Raw genomic sequence first — 19978 nt, forward strand, 5'->3', positions numbered from 1 at the left:
TATTTATTTATAAACTAAAATAATAATTAAATTAATATATTTTTTATATAATTAAAATAAATGAGTTAATTATATTTATTAATTAAATAATTATATTTTTTATTAAATAATATATCGTATTTAATTAATTAAATTATTACATTTATTAATTAAATTATTATATTTATTAATTAAATTACCACATTTATTAAATAAGTAATATATTATACATTATATATTATATTTTATTAATTAAATTATTAACCAAATAAAAAACAGGGTAATTATAAATGATATATATATTTATATGTAAAATATATTTTAATAAAAATATAATATTTATTATTTAATTTATTAAAATGAATATTATAATATTATTTTTTAATTAATATAATTAATATTTGTTATTAATTAAATAATAATAAATTATTTTATTTTTTTAAATTAATTACTTTATATTATTTTAATATAAAAAATGTATTTATTTATTTTAATATATAGTATATTTAATTATTTAATTAATTATTATTTTATTAAATATATTAATTAATGCTAATTTATTTATTTAAATTAACATATTAAATTTAACTTTAATATAATTAATATGGAATAAATTAATTTCACTATAAATAATTATAATTAATAATTAATTTAATGTATAATAGCATAAAACATATTAAAAATCTTGTAAACATTTATTTTTCTTATTTTATTTAAATTATTTACTTATATTAATAAAAACAATTTTAATTAAATTCATATTACAATGATATTTGTTTTCATTTATAATTTAAAATAACAATACATAAATATAAGAAAAGCTTAAGTTATTTTTATTATTTTAAATACTGAATATTACAGGATATATGATTTTTTAAATGCGAACGTTTTTACTTAATATATGAATGTTTTATTTAAAATTAATCCTCCGAACGAATGAACATGATTAGTTATACAGTTATTGTGTTAAATAATGGTTTAGACAGAATTATATAAGGTGTAATTAATGTAGTAGTATGATGCTTAGATTAATGTAAATGAATAATTTAGTAAAAAGCAACACATGAAGTTTCAGAAATTTTGTTAGAAATATTTAGTGAAGATATTAGTTTACAAAAAATTTGGTTGCAGCCAATCTGTAACATTATGCATTTTTCGTCTTTTGTTCTAGTGTTACATATAAGACTTAATTAAAATTTGTTGTCATTTGTGCATCGATCATTTTTGCTTTAGCCAATGCATAGCACTGTTACATAACATTGTCGTAAACCTAAACCTTTTATCGTAACTCCTTGATACAGAAGTTCTGATAAATATAGTCAGTTTTTTATAAGAACTTCTTTAATATCCCCCGTCTTCCTTGAGTATTTCTGAACGAAATCACAATTTCAAAATTACTGAAGTGAAAATGATGATGTTATTTTGATGCTGCACTTTGATTTTACATGGTACTTCTTATAAAACGTGCCCCGATGGAGTTGTTTTTTTTTCTTTACTAATAGCAAGAACATATGTTTTTCCAGGCATATCATAAAATGACACTGCCTACGCAGAAAGGTAAAATACATTAGTACATTAAAAGTAACCTTGCTATAAACTGCAATATTTATGATTTAACCTTAATTTACTGGAGCTTTAATGAAAAGATTTAGACAATTTCACCTCATTAGAAACTATTGATTTTTGCTCTAAAAATTAATATTTTCATTACCTAACTAATTATTATGTAAATGCCATGAGAATGAAAATTCCAAATTATAAATTTGAAATTTTTATTATAATCGAAAGGACACACTATATATGTTTCTACAAAAAAAGATTAGATGATAGCAAGGCACATAGACCTTTCTGACAACTAAAAACTTTTACCAGCATGTAGCGTTTAGACCTCGTTAAAAAGGTTCTGCCATAAAAAAACCCTAGAGCGCAATCATATATGCATTTTTTATTTTTCTTATAATAATATCCCCTTTCACAGGTGACACTACTATATTCGATTTGATTTATATGAACATTTGCTTCATTATTTTCTTATGTATATATGTTTTTAACAATTTCCGTGAATTAAAAAAACTGTTTTAAAAGGGGTAACATCGTATTACACGTTCTAGTTCCCTTTATCAAAGCATAGGTCACTTGCACGTGTCTTATATGTTATGGGTGTAAAAGGCTATAATTCATCATTTATTTTGTCAACTAAGAGGATAAAATTTATTTCATACAGGTTGAAACAAAAAGTCCATACATATTTTTAAGTGCTCATAAATCACATGAATATACTCCTTTGAGAAATTCTTTAATATAGATATTTTCACGGGTCAAGTTCAGAATCCCGTAAATTTAACAGATTGTGCTCGCATAAATTCCAAGTGAACTGTGTCTATATGCTCATATAGAAGATTTACATTACGCGTAACACAGCAATGAATCTATGAATATGGTACAATAAATCTGAAGTATTCGTTTCAAATATTTTTATTCGTCCACACAGCAACAACAAAAAATGTTTTTTTCACACAAAGATCAATAATGAATTGAAATTTAATTTAATTGACCTAAATGTAAGCCTGGACATAAAAAAATAGCATTCAGATTTTATAACATACTTGTTAAACATTACATTGTAAACAAGTTTTGTGCTCTTAAATTAATTTCTTAATGTTGCTTGAGATCAGAAATAAAGCAGATTACACAACAATGCGTATCTCTAATGTTAGATTTTGTTAAAATAAAGCAAAAACATAATTCGTTGTCTTTTAAAATAGTACATAGTGTTTGCACATGTCATACTGTTTAAAATGTCATGAGCATTAGGATGAATTGGCAATTTCATGAAAAATGAAAAAACATTAATGTCATATGAATAAAAATTTCATAAAATTTTAACTCGACAGATGATAGTACACACGAAAAAGATGCTCTGTTGAAGGCTATTCTATGGAACAACATTTAGACAAATCTTTGCTTTTCAGTTAAGCCTTAATTATTTATAAATACATTACAAAATATGGAAGCTTTTAATTTCAAATATTTTATTAATATATAACCTACACAAAGAGCCTTATAATTCTATGGATCAATTGCACAGAATTGTCCATGTGATGATGAAAACATTTGACATTTTTTTTAACTTAAATGAGACCTAGTATTTTTGTTTTACAACCTACTAGCGCCTATTATTAAAAAAAAATAAGATACATGCTATTTTTACTTAAAACATTGTGTTTTTTGTAGATTAATATATTACTCTTATTAACAATTCTTAGACTTGGGGGAAATTATTTATTTGTCTAATTCTTCATTCACAGATTAGTGTTATTTCATATTAATAACAGTTATGTCATCCTACTTAAGGTATATTTGTAATTAAAATATAATGAAATGTTTTTTATTTCATTAATTTTTTATTGGCTTTTAATGAATATGGATGCAGTGATGAAGTGGTGTAATGGAACGGTTTTCATACATAGCGTTTCTGTACACCACACATCTATGCTATTCCTTATCCGACATATGTAAATGGTAAAACATATGAACATATGTCAGTGAAACGTTTGAGCTTTAAATAGCACATTAGCTGTGTTCCTTGGCTCATAATGTGTAATGTTTTTTATAACATTTTTATTAAAATGAAATATGTCTCAGTGCATTTTTTCTAAATTATGCAAAATATATTGTCCTAAATATATTTCGTAGGACCATTTTCGAAGCCTTTATCATTCATTTATTAATAAACTGACTCTACAGGAGGACACGAGGTAATAATAATAGTAACTTAGTAAAAGAAAAGTTACAAGTTATAGGAACGTGGACATTCTCTAGACCTAAAAAAGTTTTGTCTCAGAACACACGTTATTTCGCATGTGGTAATCTATTTATAGGTGGTTTAACTGTTTTCATGTCATTCTGTTACACATATACATGCGTACATTTAGACAACTAATAACAGGAACTTTTCATCATTTTACATTTTTGTAATTTTTTACACGTTGCGACATGAGAAAATTTAAAGTAGAAAGAGCATCAAATGCTAATAATGTACCCTTTGTGACATTTATTTTTATGTTACATTTTTGAAGGAAATTAATTGTACGCAATTCTATTTAACAGCGATTTAATGTGGACTGTTTTTACGTGGGACGTCGCAGTCTGTATTACCCAATTGGGAGGCAAATGTCCTCTCCTGGGTAGTGCGCTTTACAAATTTATTCTTTTTTTTAGTTTCATTTCGAGTATTTCACAGTGAATAGGGAAAACGTTGAGCTGCTTCACAAAATTGTGTAAAAAAAAGAAATGTCAATTGTGCTAAATTCGTGAAGCGTAGAACTTTTTCATTCCATTTAACATTAAAAGGGAAATCTTACTACCGATTCAACCCTATAATAGAAATTTCTTAAAAAAAAATCAGCAATGAATTGGTTCTTTCCCCCCTTTTTTTTTTATTCACCTGCCCTAAATGATGGTTTTCCTGGGAGGAACGAATAATACGCGTTTTCTTTTTTTGTGATTGAACGAAACCAATTCGACATACCTTTTAAGACATGCAGTTCATGGGGGGATAAATCCTCTTTGTGCAAAGGAATTTAAATGTATTATCCTCAATTACATAAAAAAGGTAAATACATATAGATGTAGACGGGGGAAAGGTCAGCAAAAAAAAGAATAGGATACATATTCAGAGCAGCAAAATGTGATGTACACATAAGGGTCAACAATACATGCTCTAATTCATTGTAAACTATGCAAAATGATGTGTTTCACCATTCCGATAAACTAGTGCATACACTGGAAGAAAAATTATTTTTAAAATAAAAATGATCGCTTGGTTAAATGTGCTGCGAAAGTGTACTGTTAAAGGTGTGGCAAGAGAACACTTAGGATAAGCAATTATAAAAAGAGCTGTACCTTACTATTATCTGTATCGCTACATTCCTGCAAATAATGGCATAGCACTTATGCAACTATTTCATAATTGAAACGTTCTCACCTGAGCAGTGGATACACATGTGATAAAAGGAAGTAGCGACGACTGTTTGTTTGCAATAGTTATGAACATAAAAAATGTGTAAAATTTCGCATAGAAGTGGTACCTAATTTTTGTTGACACAAGACCTCTTTCGTAAGTATACAAATGAGCGCAGCATTATAACAAAGAAAGCAATGAACTGTCTAGCAAAAAAATCTTCAGTTAGATGAAAATATGTTTACGATAAAATACATAAAAAATGCACAGCGAAAATAACGTTACGTTATTGAAGCATTAGTACAAGAACATGTCTAGGGTTAAAATAACTGTTCAGGCAGTTAATGCGCAAAGGTTTGTTCTATGTAGAAAAAAAAAACACAAAAGGACGTCTTCCTCAAAATTTTCATCAAGCTTGATGTTTTTATTCATTTTCAAGATGCCAAATTAAAGTTATAGCAGTTTCTGCGATTTGTTAACAAGGAAAGGTTTTATACTGCTTTGCAACCATACCACACAATTGTTGAGCAATAAATTTATTTTACCTTCGCGCTTGGTATAAGCGCAATGCATAAATGTACATATAAATGGTACAATTTAATGGTAACTAATATTTAATGTACTTTTAAACCAGCTTCCTTTTGATGGCGTTTTTATTTTCGACCATTTGCGCAGAACATTTGGGAGTTTCTTTTTTTTTCAAAAATGATGAAAAAAGCACGAAAAGTAGAAAAAACTTTGTTATATATACGTGTAGCATATTAAAATGCAGTTTAAAAGAAATAATAAAAATATAAAAAGTAAGAATAAATCATAAATGCGATTTGTTCAATATTTAAAAAGGTGTATGAAAAATTTGCTTCTCCCCCGCGTCATAAAAAATTTTTTTTTTCAGCAGAATATTTTAAACAACATACTTTCAAGCGTTAAAAAATACGCCCTCCCCCCGCAAAAAAAAAGTCCTTTTTGGGGAGTCGCAACAAAGGGCTAACCATTCCTATTTTCTTTTTTTTAGCCCTTTGAGAAAGCTACAAAAATAAATGCAGTATGCCATGCATATGGCGTTTGCGCATAATTCGTGCTTGCTTTATGTGGCGATAAATTAAAAAAATATATACAAACAAACGTGCTTGAATGATGAAAATACCATTCATATATCATATATTTATATGTATTGCATCTTTAATATGCATAAATTGCCGCGAAAAAAATAAAGCCGAAAAAAAATATTTTTATAAAAAAAAGCGCGCAAAAAAAAATAGCCCAAACGAACTGAAGAATGCAAAACGAAAAAAACATATTTTCATATAATAATTCATATACCATATTTGTATACATATATATGACAAGTACAACCCCAAATTAAGCGAATTAAAGCAAATAATTAAAAAATAAAGAATCAAAGCAAAAGGCGAAGTGAAGCGCAACAAATTGAAAAAAAGGCTTAAGCAATAATTTTTCCTTTTCTGAAGTTTAAGAGTTTGTTTAAACAAAAAAAAATCGCAAGATGATGAAAAATTAGTGAACGCAGATTGTATATAAATACATGGATGCACAATTGGGCGAATAAATTGGTGAATAAGTGAATATAAATAAACATATTATATGCTTTCACATTTTTCACCTTGTGCGAAATTAAAAAAAAAAAAAAAACTACAAATACATGTTTGCCCAAAGAGTAAAAAAAATATATACCATATTTTTACTCCCATTTTCAGAAGTGCTTTTTATTATCGTGAGCTTAAATTTTGTTGTTAGCTTAAGCGATTCTTATCATTTTGCGTAAAAACATATTGCGTAGTTTGTGTATTGTGTTGTGCTGCAATGCTCTGTATGTATTAACTCACGTGCTGCTGCTTCCTGCCGTGCACACCCATGTGAAGGAAAACTTTTGTGTTGTTTTATCGTGCCCCACATTTTTTCCACCTCGCCCTGCACATTTTATTCGCTCGTTATGCGTGTAAAGCGTATGCAAAAGTAATTTACGTATACGCAAACGGAAATTGCCGTGAAGTATATACTTATACAGATAGCGGCCACTTCTCCCATATAAAATATTTATCCCAAGAAAGTATAATAAAAATGAAGAGCGAACAAAATGAAAAAATAATGGACTACTTGTCGTGCACCCTAGACGATGTAGTGGACAGGGAGAAAAAAAGCGGAAAAAATAGTCTTTTAAATTTAAAAAGTTCAAAAAAATATGATTATAAATCCAAGTTTTTTAGTAAAAAAGACCTAACACAAAGTAGCTCAGGTTATCGAGGCAGAGGAGGAGGGGGTGGAAGGTCAAAATTTACGAGCAGTAGAAGACCAGGAAGTTTTAAGAAGCCCTTCTTTAGCAAAAGATTAATTGATAAGAAGTATAATAGTTACAAAAGTAGAAAATTTTACTCAGGGCCAAGCAGAGATTATTTTAAAACCAGACCAAGCTCTTATAATTCCCACTACGCATATGACAGTCATAATATTCCCTACAATAACAAAAATTTCGTCAATAGGAAAAATATGATTAATAGTGTTAAATCTTCTGGAACTACCTACATGGGTGGTAGTAGCGTAGCAAAAAGCAAACCAAGAAAAGTATTTAAACCAATCCCATCATCCAGAACAACTGTAATTACTAGCAGTGCAAATAGCTATAAAACTGTACCAGTCCCAACCCCAAAATTGAGTAATTTAAATATATCCCTTTATCGTAATAAGAGAACCGTTGCTGTGACCAATAATCGACCAACCACCAATCTCTCCGTAAGAAGAAATAACGTCAGCACGGTTAACAAAAGTAAAGTGGTTAGAAAAGGAATACAAAAAACCACCATCAATGCGAAGACCAGAAAAACTATCAACGGATCTAAGTTTAAACCGTTAAATAAATACTTTTTGTCAAAAATTAAAATTGTTACATCGTTAAATAAAATCCCATCCCCGCTGAAGGAGCAGAAGGACACGGAGGTTAATCTCCCAGAGTCTTTGAATAATCCCAACGCGAGAAAGGATTGAACTTACCCCGCGTATTTTGTGCCACGACAAAGCGCAACAACTGCAGGGGTGTAACGCAGGAAGTTCAAGCTAAAGGAGGAGGAAGATAAAACTAGGCAAATTTCAACTGACGAATTTTTAGCCGATAAATAAGTGTATATTATTTACAGTGTGATGATGAGTACAATACGTTGTTTGTGTTTTTTTGTTTTTGTGAATCGTAAAAGACAAATGTAAAGAAGGCAAACCGTAGGCCCAAACATATACGATGAAAAAAAATAAAAAAAAAGTTAACCAAATGGTGAAAAAGTCGTGCAAAAAAATGTGCAAAAGGTGGTGAAAAAATGTGACATGTAAAAGTAAAGTTAAATGCTGTGAAAAAAAATTTAATTTTTAACCAAGCATGCCTACACAAACGCACACACACGTACACGCACAAGCACGCGCCCTCACCTTGCGTTACTGGCATATATGTAATGTTAAAAAAAAAACGACGAACAAAGAAAGTGCCTGTGGTATTTTTAATGTTCCCGTTGCCATATATAACATCATCATCATATATCTGTATATACATAAACCAACCCATTTAGAGAACTTTAATCAAACAAATTCCCCTAAGAAATGTTCCATATATGTAAATATGACGAAAGAGCAATTTTTGTTTAGGGTTAACATTAAATGGTTTTTCCCCCGTAAAGTGTAAATTAAAAATAGGCATCTTTTTTTTTTTTTTAGTAATTTTTTAAGCCTTTTTAATTGCAGGGTGGGAAAAAAAAAAAAAAAAGGGGGGCAAAGGAGGACATAGGGAAAAAGAATGCATGCATATTAAGTTACATATCTGGACACGTTTTGATTGCGTGTTGTAGGGGACCTTTTGAACGTTACCAGGTTGAGTGAACGAACGAGGGACACCAAATAAAATTTTCTTACAACATGTAGAAATGCCTTTTACCGTTGAGGAGATGAGCAGCTCCCGTTTAGCGCACATGCCCCGAATAACGCTTACGATGTGGTACAAGTGGAAGGACGAAAAAAAATGGAAGCAGCCCCTTTACGTGGTGATATTTTTTAGCCGTATTTTATCGTCCAAATGTTAACCATTGACATTTACGTTTTTTCCCCAAAGGTAAATTGTGGAGTACTGCACGGGCTAACGGGAGCATTCACAACCTTTTTTTTTTTTTTTTTTTCTTTTTAACAAAATTTCGCCCATTTGTATTGCTCAAAAAGCGAACCACACTAACGTTGCAAATACGTCTGTGTGTTAAGCGAGGGAATCGCGTCTCACCGCTTTACATAGCAGTAGGAATGGTGGAATTTTTAAAAAGGTTACATAAGGGAGAGAGAAAAAAAAAAAGGAGGAAAACGTGTATTATATCCAATTCTCAATAAATTTCAAGGTACTACACTGAGGGGGGAAACGGACCAAGCAATAGGCGATTTTATAGCGAACGTGAGCTATGGAACAAAAAAGTTACCTGCGGAAAAGGCGAAATGTGCACATGAATATATATGCATACATGAATACAGTTCTCCCATACCCCAGCGTTTCAGGGAATCATTTTTAGCTGTTCGAGCAGGAACATCAAGTGGTCGTGCCCCCGACAAAAGGAATAAAAAATAAAGGAGTTTCATTTTTTACAATTCTTTGCAGATTTGTGGGATGCATTATCTATAATTTTTATAGCATATCAGATTTTCAAATGAAGTTTCCGCTTTTCAGAGGAGTCATATTTGAAGATGCCTTTTCTTAACAAAAAAAATCAGTCAACTCGGCTGCTTTATCGGCTGCTTTATTGGCTGCTTTATCGGCTGTTTTAGGGTGTTAAACAGTGACAAACACGGACGCGCATAAAAATACGCATACATATATGCACATATTTTTTCACGTGTGTGTATACTTGTGTACATAATTTCATTTTCGCAGAAATGTTCCTTTGCAGCATTTATATCGATTTGCATCACACCATTTAACGTTTCCAGTTAGGTAAATAATTTAACGTGGCCACCTTATTCCCTCCGCAAAAGTGAAATGAGTTTATTTTACGACGAAATGCAGCAGGCAATTGTCGCTGATTTAAATTATTTTTCTCCCATTGGAAAAAAAAAAAAAAAGGAGAAAATTCCATCGTAATTTTTTTTTGTCATATTTTACAAGTGGAAATAACGTTTTAAAACACACCTGCGCGTTTGTTTGGCGTGATTTAATTCTCCGCTTTATTTTTTTTTGTAACATTATTTTTGCAACATTTGCAACTTTTTTGTTTCCGCGAGATGCAAACTTGTGCATCGATTTGTTGTGAATTCTGTTTTTTTTCTGTTTTTTTTTGTTTTGCTTTTCCCCCAACCGCTTAAGGTGCATAAAGGAAAAACTCCTATATTTTGGTTATTTAAAAACTGTATATACATTTTCGCTTTTAAAATACCTCCCGAAACGTATTGCCATTACATTACCACAGCGCTTTTTAGCTGAACAAGTGCAAAGTATAATATGTACACAAATTGCCTCCCCGCCGAAACGCCCATATGTTCTCCCCCTTTTAGTTGTAATAATAAAAAAAAATACCTTCAATGAAACGTTTTTCTAAAAGGGGTATTTTTATGTAACGAGGTAACTGCAAGCGGGTAGAGGAAATTCCCTTCGGCGAATAATCAAAAAAGTAAATGAACCAAACATTTAAGTGAACATTTTAATAAAAATCTTTTGCCAGAAAATCTCGATTTTTTATAACTCCAATTTTTAAATCGAATTGTCGAGTTGTTTTTACCTGTTTGGGAGTTGCAGAAGAGCGTAGGTGAGGAGGTTTTTCTTGCGTTTTACCGCGCCACGCTGCAGTTGTGCCCGCTCACCTGAGAAATTAGAAAGCGCACAGGGGTTCTCCCTAAATGGGGATGTTTTACCTTTTTTTACATACCAACTGATGAAGAGCGAAGATTTTATTATTAACCAAAAAAGTGTACCCCCATCGTGAATGTCACTCTCTGTGCATGTAGAAAGCATACACGTCGGAGTTGTAGAACTGCAGGAAGTGACTAAAAAGGGCAAATTGGCATTACAACGTAGAGGGGGCCATAGAGTGAAGATCCCAAAGGAACGTCGTTTCTCCCGCGTTAGAGACAAAAGTGAACAAAGTAAAAGGCAACACGGTGTAGTGAAGCGAACATTTTGACTAACCCCACAACTGCCACACTTTTCCGTGTGCCTACTTTTTTTTTCCCGCCGCCGAAAGGGGTTCTCCCAATTATATAGCAACTCTACATCATTATCACCCCTTTTGTGGTACCATCTGCGTATAGACGAGGATATAACCGAACGATTTAGAAACTCGGAAGAGAGCCGATAACTGCTAGCCAAAAATGGTTGTCATTTGGCACGAGTGAAAGAAGAGCACATATATATGTACATGTATAACTGAGCCGACTTGTAGAAGAGCTCACCAGAGAAGATTTACACCTTTGCACCGAAATATTATTTTTCAGCGCAAAGTGGGAAACTCCCATTTTTTTTGGCTGTTCTATAGGGGGGAATTACACCCACGTTCACGTTAGCCAGTACATATGCAGTTATGTAGATTTTTCAGCACATGTGTCCAAAAGGTGTGGGACTGCTTATACACGTTAAGGTGGAATTTTTTTTTCAGAAGGTGCCGCACAGGGTGTGGGAGGTGCCGAATTGGGTGTAGAAGTTGCAGAATAGGGTGCGGAAATTGTCGAATAGGGTGTAGGCGGTGCCGAGTGGGGTGTAGGAGATGCCCCGTTGGCTGTGGGGGGTGTCGAATCGGGTACAGGAGGCCATGTAGATGCGGCGTGTAGCCCAGATGGAAGGAACGCACTTTGCATCTATGTTGCGATTTTGAGGGTGGGGGGAGGAAGACCCAGCCGCATGCACAAAATGAACGCGACTGCACAGTATGAATGCAACTGCACAAAATGAATGCAATAGCACAAAATGAGCGCATCTACACACTATGAATGCAACTGCACAGAATGAACGTAACATTCGCCACCATCGTCCTGCTGCTCTCTCTGCTGCGTCGCCAACTGTGGGAGGTAACCTGCGTGAAGAATGTAAACGGGCCGAAAGTTCAAATCTCAACAAATGGGGGGCGGAGGGGGCCACTCGCGCCACCCCAAAAAAACGGTGCAAAAAAAATATACCTCATTTGCAGCGGACCCATTTTTAAAAAAACAAACAAGTTAAGAAAAAGTTACGCATTTCACGATTTGGTTTATTCAAATAGGAGAAGAAAAATAGCCAATTTGATTTACATAGATGTAATGAATGAAGATAAAAAAAAAGTCGCAGAGGCATTGGAAAAGATCTTTCAGAAGCAAGAAAGGCTAAATTTCCCACTAGTATTTAAGGAGGCCATACACTATTTCCACACCAATTTTGTGTATCATTTTGTACTTCTCTCCATTCTAGATAGTAACCCCTGGATGTTGCGCCTACTTAAAAAAGTCAGCAAATTCTTTCGTGCGAAATTCAGAGCCAATCTGTTCACAAAAACGTGCGACATTTCTACGTTTGAGAGGAAGTACATCTGGAATGGAGCCCTAATTGGTAGGTACTTCAAAAGGATCTTAAAGAAGCACCATAGGAAAGTGCAGGTTTTAATGGATGGTTGCTTGAAAAAAGATGAATACTACTGCCACACCGCTGAGCAAAGCAGCTGCATGTACAGTCGCGAGGATAACAACTGTGATGCTGACCAATTTCTCTGCACACTACGTAACATACATGCCATACATTTTTACAACATTTTTGAGGAACATTTTTTCCAGAAAACCATTAACAATATTATGAAAATGATTAACACTAATGTGAAATTCACTCTTTTGAAAAATTTCATCACTGATAGATATACGGCTCAGCAAATTCTGTACACACACAAAACATTTTTCACCTTAACTGTTCAGAAAAATAGTACGCCTTTGTTCAGCTCGTTTATCGAAGTGGAAAAGCTGAAGGGAAAAATGTGCCACCTTTTGGAAGAAACGGTGAAGAGACAACTAGATGTAGCCATACCCAATTTAAGACTAACGAATTTGATAAACTTGTCTCTCATAATGACCAAGTTGCTGCTGAACAAGGTCACCCAAGTGGCGTTCTACTTCGTCATGCTGTACATAAAGAAAAAGGCTCAGGAAAGGGGGGGACCGCTCATGCGGGTGCTAGGTGCCCTTTCGTTTGGCTAGCTCAGAGGGGGGTGTCTGCACGCATGTGAGCACGTACGTATGTGTGTACGTATGCGGCAGGCATAACCTAGTTTGCTAATGCGCGGGGGAAAGTAGCCTATCGCACCCCCACCAAAGGGGTTAAGCGGACACGTTGAAGCAAAATTATGCGCAAACATCGGTGGAGAAAAAAAAGAGAGACAATATCCCCCCGTGGGAATCTCCAAAAAGGTGAATTCTGCTCAAACGTATAAGTGCTGTTTTATAGGGAGTTAAAATTTAAGAAGGCCAGGCGCGCACACATATGTGAGTATATTTGCCCACGCGCTGAGGGAGCTCAAGGGAAGTTAACAAACCGTAAAAGAGAGGGTTAAAAAGTGGAGCAGCGGAGAGCATATCGAAAGGTAACTTCACACAGCAGAACCAAACAAATGAAACTCCCTTTACACGTTTGTCAAACTAAAGAAGGATATGAATTCACTCGGGTGGAGCAGTGCACGATGTGTGACGTGTCCACGAAACAATGAGGAGAATTACGCAAGCATGTGGACGCCCCCTCCCCGATACCCTCAAGAGAAGTGACCCAATTGTAGGGAAAATTTAACTAGCGAAAGAAATGCCCAAGCTGTGTAAATATGCTAATTTTTAGGAGCGACAAATTGCTGGGGGCGTAGAAGCGGTTTTTCTGAAGGAACAGGTTTACTCGTATGAGCAGAGCACATTGCATACGTGGACACACAAACGCAGTTAGCATTTCGCCGGTGTTACAAAAACTGGGTGACAGAAAAAAAAAAAAAAAAAAAACAGGAAACAAAAAAAAAAACGCGAATAGTCAGTCGCTTTTTGGCTAGCTCCTTTATCGGACAAGGGGACTCTCCAAACGCAGCAGCAATTTCGAGGTTCACAGAGGGGGGCACTTCGGTGGGAACTTTTTTCCTAACAGTGCTTGAGAGAGACCGCTCCCCCCGCAAGATGGGTGTCGAATGGGTGGGTCCACTTCCCCCCGCAAGATGGATGTCGAATGGGTGGGTCCACTTCCCCCCGCAAGATGGGTGTCGAATGGGTGGGTCCACTTCCCCCCCTTCCCCTCTCCCGCTAGAGAAACTTCACCAAAACGGGCAGACAGATAATAATCACCACGATGAGGATTCCCATGGAAATGTAGAACATCCACTTGGAGGTGGACCTCTGAATATTCCTCGCGTCAATCAAATCGACATTTGCCTTCTCCGTAAAGTACTGCGCATCGTTTACATTGTCGTGTATGTTACTTATAACCTCATCATTCATCTCGATGAGAGCAGAGAGTTCAATTATGGTTTGGTGTAAATCGCAAACATTCTTTTCAAGTGTCTTAACATCTCTATATTTGGATTCTACATGAGTTAAGGCATTTTTCAAATTGTCATGTCCTTGCAGTTTCCACTTGACTAAATTCTGCGTACTTATATCATCATGGTTAAGAACAGAACTGATATCTTCATCTGTGTATTGTGGGTAAATTATTTTTATATGTCTCGACATTTTATCCTTCATACTTTCATTATAATCATTTTGAATCTGTTGGTAACTATGTAGCGCTTTTTTGAACACATGTATTAAATTGTCGTGGATATTTTTTTTCATTATTTTATTTTGCTGACATTTGAGTAAAAATTTTTTCCTCACATTTTTTATTTCCACTTTGATGGAGTGAATGATATTATTTCCATTTTTGATTTGCATATTTAGTAGGACACTTAATTCATTTTCCTGTTCTGTGGTTATTGCTAAGTTGATTTTTTTTCTTAACACTTCTACATCATCAATCACTGTGTAGATTTGTTTAATTTTTTGTTTTATTGAATGGACTGCATCTACGTAGCTTCTCAAATCGTCCTTCCCTTCACCCGGGATGTCTATAACGGTGTCCCCAGGGGGGTCTAAAAAGTTATCTATGATTTTTTCATTTTCAAACTTGAGCGCCTGTGTCATAAGCTCGGCATTCTGCTGCTTCTTGATCGTGGCTAGCTGCTTTACTTCATCAAACAGGTCGATCATTCTTTGGGCCTTGGGGCGCGGCGCAGGGCCAAAGAAAAGGTGCTGCTCCCCTTCGACCTCGTTCCGCCTCTCTACTGCGTCTTCCCTTCGCTGCCCCCTCGTTGCGGCTTTCACACGTGCTCGGTTGGTACCCCCTTCAGACGGCTGCTCATTTTTCAAAACAGCCGTTCGGGGGGTCGTCCGTTTCGCCACGTAACAGCGTAGCAGTGTAGCAGCTTAACGGCTTAGCAGCGTGACGGATCAACCGCTCAACCGATAAACCGCTTAACCGCTTTGTCTGCCAAATGGGGGGCCGCCAATTTTGCAGCACTCCCGCATTTGCTCACGCCGAACTTGCGGGGGAAAACTGGCCCAGTGGGACACGCGCCCAGCTGCGAAGCGGCTACGTCGAAAGTCTGCGCCTGGCCAAGGTGAACTGCTTTCCGCTTACATATCGCAGATCAGATAATGCGGCATCCGCGAGGGGAAAAAAACAAAAAAAAAGAAATTGGAAGTTTATGCCACTGGTGAAGGACGCACCTACGCTTCTTCCTCTTCCTCTTCCTTTTCCTCTTTTTTTTTTTTTTTTTTTTTTTCACGTTGTAGGATTTTTTATTTTTTAATTGACCCCCTCGTGAAGTTGTGGCGAGGAAAAAAAAAAAAAAAAAAGGGAACAAATGGGAGGAGTGCAAAACTGTCAAATTGCAAAACTGCAAAATTGCAAAATTTAATGAATAAATCGTGGGCGGCGGGCGAACGGATGAAAGGGGAAAATAAAAGGGGGAAAGTTTGCAGCAAATCCCTCCTGTCGTTTAATTTGTTTGCAAAATTTGGGTGAACTGCTTAAAAAAAATGCCCGCCCTGTAGGAATTTTACTTCGCGCCGCGCGCAGAGCAAGTTTGCCTTTTGACGCTGCTTCGCATGTTTTATTTGCTTAACGTGTTTGGTGTGCGTAACGCGTTTGACTTGTTAACTTTTTTGGTGTGCTTAACCTTTTTGACCCCCCTTTGGGAAAATTCCCTGTGCTGTGCTTCCCCGTCCGCATCCGTTCCTCTTGAAAGTCGCGCGGAAGCGGCTCCCCACCTTGCGAGAAGAGAGCAGCTATGCAAATGGACACATGGGCCAAGGGAAAAAAAAGGCGTTAGGCGATTTTTTCCCAGCGAGGAAAATGGCTGAATCACGCAAATGACCGAAGAACCAGCTGAAAACAACGTCAAACAGAGCCACGCCGCGTGAAAAGACGCATGGCAAATGGCCCAACTGTCCGCGCGGTGGTTAACTAAAGGGGGGCATTTTATGCACACACGCAGAAAGAGGCAGCTTTTTTTATATTTTTAAAAAGTGCGTAGTGTGACATCAGCAGGGGGGGCGAAGTTCCAAATGAAAAAAATGCCATTTAAATAAAACGGAGTCTACACATGTGTGTGTACATGTATATGTAATATAACGTACCTTTGGGGAAGGTGAAGGAGGGAATTTTTTTCTGTTTGGCCAATTTTCCGGGGGTTCCCAATTGTGGTGCCATTTTCGCTGACAATTTTTTCCGCACTTACTCGGTTTCGCCAGGGGGGCAGCAAAGACGCGGCAACAAAGACGCGGCAGCGGGTGGGCTGCGCGTTTGGAAGTTAGGGCGTTTATTTGTTCACGCGTAGCAACAGGTTAGCGCGGTTGCGCTGTTTTTTTCACTTTCGTTCGTTCGCGCCTCTAATCGCTTCCTCACCCATCGCGGCATTCGATTGGTGCCGCAGTTTCCCACAGGGGGAGAAATTCCGCCATTTTTCCCCCTCACCTGCATATTTGCACACACACAGGAAAACGAGCGCGTACACTCGCGCAATAAATTACGGCGTCAATTTTTTTTTTTTTTTTTCTATAAAAGAATAGGTGCATAATTTGATTCAGAATTTTCCTTCTTTTCCTTCGCCACTCTTCTAATGCAACGGTTAATAGGAGTTGCAAACTGTCACAAGTCTGACATTTTTTTTTTTTTTTTTTTTTTTCCCCATATGTAGATATGTACACATAAATGTACATATAAATGTGCGCATATAAACGTACATTTGTGAAACCACCGAGCAGGGGAACGAATGACCAACTTGCCATTCGCATCACCCGTCCAGATGCGTTGCCCCTATTTTTTTGTCACATTTAATTGATCTGCAGATTGGACACTGCTTTGCTTGCCATAACGATTTCGCTGTAGCTTTTTTTTTTTTTTTTTTTTTTTTTTCCCCCAAGATGTTTTACTTCGATCCCCACAATTTTCTCTACGTGGGGGGGTGCTTCCTCGCATCCGTCTGTACCCTCTGCGTGTGTAGAAATAGGGATTTGTTTCCTCATATCAGTGAGAATAAGCCAATCGGTAAGCTCCCCCCCGAGTGGAGTTCCATCGCCAAAAAGGAGGAAGCAAACTGTTGAACAGGCGAGGGAGCCATTTTGCCCAAATGGTGAACACCGCTCGTCGTTGTCTCTTCCCCATTTTTGTGGCTCACGTGCAGAGAGAAGGGAGTGGCGCCAATTGGATCGTCTGCCGCTTTTTTCACACCCCCCCCCACGCATACATACGTACTACCGCACATACTACCGCACACACACACACACACACACACCTCTCCCCAGGCCAGCTGTACCGCCTGCTGAACATCCACAAATACGAATCGTTCAACATCATCATCCAAATTCACCACATCAACTTAAAGGTGGGCGACGATGACAACAGCAAGTACATCGTCCACCTGAAAATCGGAAACAGGTATTCCTACACGCACTACTACAAGCAGTACCTCAACAAGGTGCACATAGAGGTAGGAGGGAAAAAGGAAAAGGAAAAGGAAAAGAAAAAGGAAAATGTGCACAAAAAGGGGCACAAAAAGAGCAACAAAAATGTGCACAAAAATGTGTACAAACAGGGGACAAAAAATAGGGGAGGAGCAGTCTCTTCCTCCCCCCGGTTTGTTCCTCTCCACGTGGTGGCCGCAAATTGGTGTGCCTCCACAAACGTTACACATCTGCCTATGCGTCCCACATATGACCGCCCCCCCTTCACGCAAGAGTAGGAAAGAAAAAACATGGTGGTCAAACAGAACAACGACACCATCAGAATCGAAGTGTACAAAAAGGGAACGCTGAAAAACACATTCATCGGCTCAGCTGATCTCCACATCTACACAGACATCGTGAAGAAGCTGTTCCCCTGCAACATGTATTTTAACATAGCAAACAAAAACCAAATAGTAGCAACGGCCTGCTTGTCCTTTCACTACATTAACTTGGATTGCATAAACAAGGAGGACCAGATATACACCTCCCTATTCATCGAAACCATAATCGCTGTTCAGAAAAACCAGAGCAGGAATAATGAGATGATTGAGAAGCTCATAAACGAGGGGGTGGAGCACTTCGACGCCATTAAGGAGACGGACGTCAGCTCGAGTAGGCCCACAAGCGCTTTGCGGTGCGCCAGGGGCTGCCAGGGACCGCCAGGCGGAACGCATCTCACAGTGCAGCTCCCGCTTCTCAGATCGCCGCTCCCGCTTCTCAGATCGCCGCTCCCGCTTCTCAAATCGCCGCTCCCTCTCCTCACATTTGCGCCTTACACATTAACGCCTCACTCATTGCCGCCTCACTCGTTGCCGCTTTTTAGCCATCTACAAGAACATCTCCTCCCTGGCGATCGAAGACAAAATTCGGCTCTTCTGCAAAAACCTGAACGGCCACCTGCTGCACAGCAACTTCTACATCAAGCGCTTCTACAACAAGTACTTTTTCTACATGCACTTCTTTAAGGGGAAGTTTTACTGGTGCTACTACAATGAGGAGGCCGACGCGAAGGTTCGTTTGGGGCGCCCCCAGCTTTGCGCTGCGCGAGTGTCTCTCTATGGGGCACCTTTGTTTGGCGCGCGTTACGCAGAGGTGCACCCCACCGCTTCACCCGCACGCTCACTTCGCCCCCCCCCCGCAGGTGGACAAGAACCGAGTGGGGTACATCCGCCTGGAATACGTGGTGAACGTGTACAGCGACGTCTACAGCCACAAGTATTTCTACATCAAGTACCGGAAAAAAAGAGAGAAAAAGGAAAACTACCTATACCTTAAGACGGTCGACAAGGATAGGAACATCTGGGTGAACATCATCCACGACTTCATCATCCTTGTGAGTAATTACAGACGAGAAAAAAAAAACAAAAGAAATAAAATTAAAGAGCTCACAGATAACTACGCGGAGGGAGCGTCTAAAGAGGCCATCGAAATTAACAAGCAACTCTCTCGTTCCTTCTCCACCAATTCTATAAAAAATAAGTACCTTAATAAAAAGAATGCCGTGGATACCCTGAGCAACGTCGACAAGGATGAAGGGCACACCGGGGCAGCCGAGCTGGACCAGGTCCTGGGCGAAGACGCGAAAAATTTGTGCAATTACAGCGATTAGCCGGTGCAGTCACCCCAGTTGGACAGTTGGAACAACTGGTCTAGATGTCCCCCTCTTTTCCGCTCTCCCTTTGCACATGGGGGGGCTAAACAGGTGCACGCCGCCCATCTGGGCAAACGCCACGACGCTCACATTTATCGCGTCATCTTACAGGCGATGTGTGTGCACATGCCGTATATGTATGTTTCTTCTTTTTTGCATGCCGAATGGTTTTAAAAAGGGGCAAGGGGACTCCATCCCGTATTCACTTTAACTTTCACATTAACTTTCACTTTCACTTTAACTTTGACTTACTTTTGTGCATTCGTTTATCTTTGCTCCTTCCTCCCCCGTTGCTCACCCTTTTTGTAATTTAGTAGGTCTCTTTGTTTGGCACAAAAACGAAAAAAAAAAAAAAAGCAAACCCGAGAAGGGGAATTACACCGATT

At 37.1% G+C, this 19978-nt stretch overlaps 4 protein-coding genes across 4 annotated transcripts, besides 11 other annotated features; 3 read left to right on the forward strand and 1 right to left on the reverse strand.

The window, feature by feature from the left end:
- Positions 1-406: 406 nt before the first annotated feature.
- Positions 407-532: a microsatellite.
- A 142-nt stretch (positions 533-674) lies between these two features.
- Positions 675-803: a microsatellite.
- A 40-nt stretch (positions 804-843) lies between these two features.
- Positions 844-888: a microsatellite.
- A 2-nt stretch (positions 889-890) lies between these two features.
- Positions 891-996: a microsatellite.
- Positions 997-7024: 6028 nt separating this feature from the next.
- Positions 7025-8405, forward strand: PVX_003995 (hypothetical protein, conserved; the record flags this gene model as incomplete). The annotated part of the gene is made up of 1 exon (XM_001612988.1): positions 7025-8405. One exon carries the CDS (start codon positions 7025-7027, stop codon positions 7943-7945), a length of 921 nt encoding a protein of 306 aa, XP_001613038.1. The 3' UTR covers positions 7946-8405.
- Positions 8406-9454: 1049 nt separating this feature from the next.
- Positions 9455-9479: a microsatellite.
- Positions 9480-10576: 1097 nt separating this feature from the next.
- Positions 10577-10622: a microsatellite.
- A 1289-nt stretch (positions 10623-11911) lies between these two features.
- On the forward strand, positions 11912-13123 carry PVX_003990 (hypothetical protein, conserved; the record flags this gene model as incomplete). The annotated part of the gene is made up of 1 exon (XM_001612987.1): positions 11912-13123. One exon carries the CDS (start codon positions 11912-11914, stop codon positions 13121-13123), a length of 1212 nt encoding a protein of 403 aa, XP_001613037.1.
- A 715-nt stretch (positions 13124-13838) lies between these two features.
- PVX_003985 (syntaxin, putative) lies at positions 13839-15608 on the reverse strand. The gene has a single exon (XM_001612986.1). The coding sequence runs from the start codon at positions 15140-15142 to the stop codon at positions 14198-14200; it is 945 nt and encodes a 314-aa protein (XP_001613036.1). The 5' UTR covers positions 15143-15608; the 3' UTR covers positions 13839-14197.
- Positions 14246-14284: a microsatellite.
- A 437-nt stretch (positions 15609-16045) lies between the features above and the next one.
- Positions 16046-16076: a microsatellite.
- Positions 16077-17359: 1283 nt separating this feature from the next.
- PVX_003980 (hypothetical protein, conserved) lies at positions 17360-19550 on the forward strand (the record flags this gene model as incomplete). The annotated part of the gene is made up of 5 exons (XM_001612985.1): positions 17360-17483; positions 17741-17925; positions 18178-18553; positions 18765-18952; positions 19083-19550. The coding sequence occupies 5 exons, from the start codon at positions 17360-17362 to the stop codon at positions 19548-19550; spliced, it is 1341 nt and encodes a 446-aa protein (XP_001613035.1).
- Positions 17458-17480: a microsatellite.
- Positions 17685-17710: a microsatellite.
- Positions 18067-18089: a microsatellite.
- Positions 19551-19978: the final 428 nt, after the last annotated feature.

The sequence above is a fragment of the Plasmodium vivax genome, chromosome 4 (genome assembly GCF_000002415.2).
Source record: "Plasmodium vivax chromosome 4, whole genome shotgun sequence".
NCBI lineage: Eukaryota > Apicomplexa > Aconoidasida > Haemosporida > Plasmodiidae > Plasmodium > Plasmodium vivax.

Excerpts from the sequence above, each read along its gene's own strand:
- PVX_003985 (XM_001612986.1), bottom strand. The coding sequence starts at position 15,142 with ATGATCGACCTGTTTGATGAAGTAAAGCAGCTAGCCACGATCAAGAAG.